This window comes from Pteropus vampyrus, unplaced genomic scaffold, assembly GCF_000151845.1.
Source record: "Pteropus vampyrus isolate Shadow unplaced genomic scaffold, Pvam_2.0 Scaffold124, whole genome shotgun sequence".
Lineage (NCBI taxonomy): Eukaryota > Metazoa > Chordata > Mammalia > Chiroptera > Pteropodidae > Pteropus > Pteropus vampyrus.
This window is the reverse complement of record NW_011888905.1, coordinates 2,441,781-2,445,907: the sequence shown is the minus strand read 5'-3', so window position 1 is coordinate 2,445,907 and position 4,127 is coordinate 2,441,781. Positions and strand designations below refer to the sequence as shown.

The following is a 4,127-nucleotide window of genomic DNA, read 5'->3' as shown; positions in this document are numbered from 1 at the left end:
GACCGCTGTGGGGTCCGTGGGCAGGGACCAGGCGGGAAGCAGCGGTGGGGTGGTGGGGAGCTGTGGGACCGGCCCCTCCAGGAAGGAGACCTACCTGACTGTCCCTTTGAAGGTGGTTATCGGCATCTCATCTTCCTTTGGGCTGTCAAGTGACTTCTCTCAGCCACTGAGCCGTGGTGCTGGGCCCAGGGGTGCGGGGTGCAGGGAGCTAAGAGCAGAGAGATGTCTATCTCTTTCCTGTTTGACATGACTTTCCTGTCAGATGAGTCACTTATGCCCAAATGGTGCCCAGGGCCGCTGCTGTGAGAAGGACCCCAGGCTGTGGGGGAGAAATGGGGAGGGTGGGGGTGTTGGAAGCAGGGGGGAGGGAGGGCCGTGGGGGGCGGGGCGTGAGCCTCTTCCTGCTGTCGAGTGGCAGCCGCCTGCCAGCCTCGGTGTGGACGTGGACGGAGAGGTCCGTTTCCTTCCCCCGCTCAGAGAATTCTCTCTCGCCTGAATGGGTTTGGGGCTGATGGGTACCTGTGGGCGCTTCTGGAATAGGATGAATTAGGTTCTGAGCGCTGTCAAGGGACACTCCTGGTCACGTGTGCCTCAGCCTCCCCACCTGTAAAGTGGACCAAGGATAAATCCCTCTCCTCTTGGGCATGTGTCTGAAACCCCAGCCTTTCGGGGTGCCGCGTCCTTCCCGGTGGCAGAGCTCGGCTGACGGAATGAACGTGGTTCTCACTCTCCCGAGCCGAGGCCCCGACCGCCCGGCCACCGGGCCGTCCGGCTGCTGGCGGTTTCCGCTGGCGCGTGTCTTGGGGGCACTGACTAACACCTGTGCGGTTTCTCTCTGTCTCTGTGAAGGTTCAAGAAGACGTGGAGGCTGCAGGCCGCCAAAGAGGGCGGGGCGGGCGCGCACTCGCCCTGCTCCCTCGGACAGCTGGTCCCCGAGAGGCCGAAGCCCGCCCCAGGACTCGTGCCCCTCATCTCGCCGCCGGTGTCCCCCAGCAGCCCTGGGTCGGACAACACCTCGGGGCACGGCCGGCCAGACGCCAGGGGCCCACACAGCCCTTACGACGTCAGCAACACAGACTACTTCTTCCCCAGATAGCGGGCTGGGGCGCCCAGCCTGCTGAGCCGGGAAAGCCCACGCTGGCTGCTCACGGTCATTCCAGCTCACCTCAGGGGCGTGGGGCCCGGCCTCACGGTCACCGCAGGGCCTCACACAGTCTCCATGCTGGGAGGAACAGCAAGGAAGGGGGCCGAGTTTTCGGCCGGCCTTCCCCAAGCGCCCAGCTGCCAGGGCTTCGCGTGACCTCAGGTCCGTGCAGACCGGTGTCGAGACTTCGCTGGACACTGGGCGGCCGCGGACGCATTGGGCTCGGTGGGGACAAGCTGGTGGCCGCCCACACGCCCACAGACACAGCTCTGCAAGCTGTACCCTCAGGAGGGAGGCGGTTTGCAGCCAAAGACCTCCCCGCCTGTCTCCCCGGCTGAGGCACAGTCTCATCTTTTAGCTCAAGCTCCTGCCAGCCCAGTGCCTTCCTACTGCAGCTTTGTGCCCCGAGGATGGGTTTTCTCCAGGCACCTGTCTTCCCACACCCGAGAAACACCTGGGGGGCGGAGTGTCTCAGGGCTGATGGTGTGGGGTGGTGATTAGCAGCTCAGGAGGATTCTGTGCGTGGGCCTTAACTCAGAGCACCTGTGAATCCAGAAGCACCCGGGCCGGCTCCAGGGCCTGGGGACGGCCTCCGCCGCCGAGGGGCACGAGGGGGCCGCAGCCTCCGGGAACTCGTGCTCGCTGTCCTGCTGGTCCCCCCCCCGCCCCCCGGAGGGAGCAGGGCGTCGGCGCCGAGATGGCTCCGCCATGGTGAGATCAAACGTTTTCTCCCAGCTCTGTTTGTTTTCACCTGAGCCTGAGTAACTAGGGAAGATAATATTTATGTGAAAAGACAAAAGAGCCCGGCAGGAATGCATTTTAATGTGGCTTTTAAGGGAGGTCAAATAACGTCGATAGAGACGTAACGATTTTTAGTGTGTGATGATTTGCTAAACTCTGGCAGTTTGGTAAATATCGACAAACAGAAAGAAGAAACGAAAAACACAGGCCACGCGAAACCAGCCACGGTTGACTTTTAAAACATGAGTGTGCTGGAGGCCAGACAGACACACGGCACCGTGCGCACGTCCTGCGTGCACCGCTCTGTGGATTTCCACGAGGCGAACCCAGGCGGGCAGACGGGCCCCAGGCCTGGGACACGTTACAATTAACGCATTTCCTGAGTCTTTTTCCTCTGTGCGTAGTGTCTTGTTTGTTTTTACGTCGCCGTGATTATTCCGTATCCTGCCTTTTTAAACTGAGCATCAATCAGAACATAAGCGTTTTCCACACGGTCACGACTTCATCATGAGCCTCGCTGTCCTTGCCTGCAGACCCCTCCCCCAAGTTCGCCTCCCCAGCCTCTCACGGGGCACTCGGGCCGTCTGCTTTTGTAAACAATGCCGTGTTGAACATCTTCACGCATCAAGCTTTTTCCATGGCTGTTATTTCCTGAGGCGGATTCCCCGAAGTGGGATTCCTCCGACGGAGGGTCTGAATATTTGGGGGCCCAGAGTGGAATGGCTCTGTCCTGTCCCCTCATGCGGGACGACCCGCCCGAGGACCCGAGGACCTGGCGTAGCCGCAGAGAGACCCTGCTGGGCCCCTTCCTGAGTGGCGCCAGCCCGGCGAGGGCCCTGCGGGTGTTTATTCCAGGCGGAGGACAGGCCGCGAGCCAGTGGCAGCCGCCTATCAATGATGTATCTCAACGGAGACAGGAATAGCCTGTCGATACGTAAAAAGAAACCCAAGGAAAATTCCTGGGCCTCGTTTTTTTGACATTGGTTTCGCCTCCTCCCTGCCAGCCCTTCCTGGAGCAACTGACACTCGGTGGGGCCAGGGGGACCGCTGTGGGGTCCGTGGGCAGGGACCAGGCGGGAAGCAGCGGTGGGGTGGTGGGGAGCTGTGGGACCGGCCCCTCCAGGAAGGAGACCTACCTGACTGTCCCTTTGAAGGTGGTTATCGGCATCTCATCTTCCTTTGGGCTGTCAAGTGACTTCTCTCAGCCACTGAGCCGTGGTGCTGGGCCCAGGGGTGCGGGGTGCAGGGAGCTAAGAGCAGAGAGATGTCTATCTCTTTCCTGTTTGACATGACTTTCCTGTCAGATGAGTCACTTATGCCCAAATGGTGCCCAGGGCCGCTGCTGTGAGAAGGACCCCAGGCTGTGGGGGAGAAATGGGGAGGGTGGGGGTGTTGGAAGCAGGGGGGAGGGAGGGCCGTGGGGGGCGGGGCGTGAGCCTCTTCCTGCTGTCGAGTGGCAGCCGCCTGCCAGCCTCGGTGTGGACGTGGACGGAGAGGTCCGTTTCCTTCCCCCGCTCAGAGAATTCTCTCTCGCCTGAATGGGTTTGGGGCTGATGGGTACCTGTGGGCGCTTCTGGAATAGGATGAATTAGGTTCTGAGCGCTGTCAAGGGACACTCCTGGTCACGTGTGCCTCAGCCTCCCCACCTGTAAAGTGGACCAAGGATAAATCCCTCTCCTCTTGGGCATGTGTCTGAAACCCCAGCCTTTCGGGGTGCCGCGTCCTTCCCGGTGGCAGAGCTCGGCTGACGGAATGAACGTGGTTCTCACTCTCCCGAGCCGAGGCCCCGACCGCCCGGCCACCGGGCCGTCCGGCTGCTGGCGGTTTCCGCTGGCGCGTGTCTTGGGGGCACTGACTAACACCTGTGCGGTTTCTCTCTGTCTCTGTGAAGGTTCAAGAAGACGTGGAGGCTGCAGGCCGCCAAAGAGGGCGGGGCGGGCGCGCACTCGCCCTGCTCCCTCGGACAGCTGGTCCCCGAGAGGCCGAAGCCCGCCCCAGGACTCGTGCCCCTCATCTCGCCGCCGGTGTCCCCCAGCAGCCCTGGGTCGGACAACACCTCGGGGCACGGCCGGCCAGACGCCAGGGGCCCACACAGCCCTTACGACGTCAGCAACACAGACTACTTCTTCCCCAGATAGCGGGCTGGGGCGCCCAGCCTGCTGAGCCGGGAAAGCCCACGCTGGCTGCTCACGGTCATTCCAGCTCACCTCAGGGGCGTGGGGCCCGGCCTCACGGTCACCGC

The 4,127-nt window shown here is 62.2% G+C and overlaps 1 protein-coding gene across 1 annotated transcript in view; it reads left to right on the top strand.

The window, feature by feature from the left end:
• Positions 1-4,121, top strand: part of IL6R (interleukin 6 receptor) — a 27,249-nt gene extending 23,128 nt beyond the window's left edge. Inside the window, exons 9-10 of the mRNA XM_023534310.1 lie at positions 850-1,002; positions 3,777-4,121. Coding sequence (XP_023390078.1) covers positions 850-1,002; positions 3,777-4,023 — 400 coding nt within the window. The 3' untranslated portion in view covers positions 4,024-4,121. The remainder of the gene's footprint in view (positions 1-849; positions 1,003-3,776) is intronic.
• The last annotated feature ends 6 nt before the right edge of the window (positions 4,122-4,127 follow it).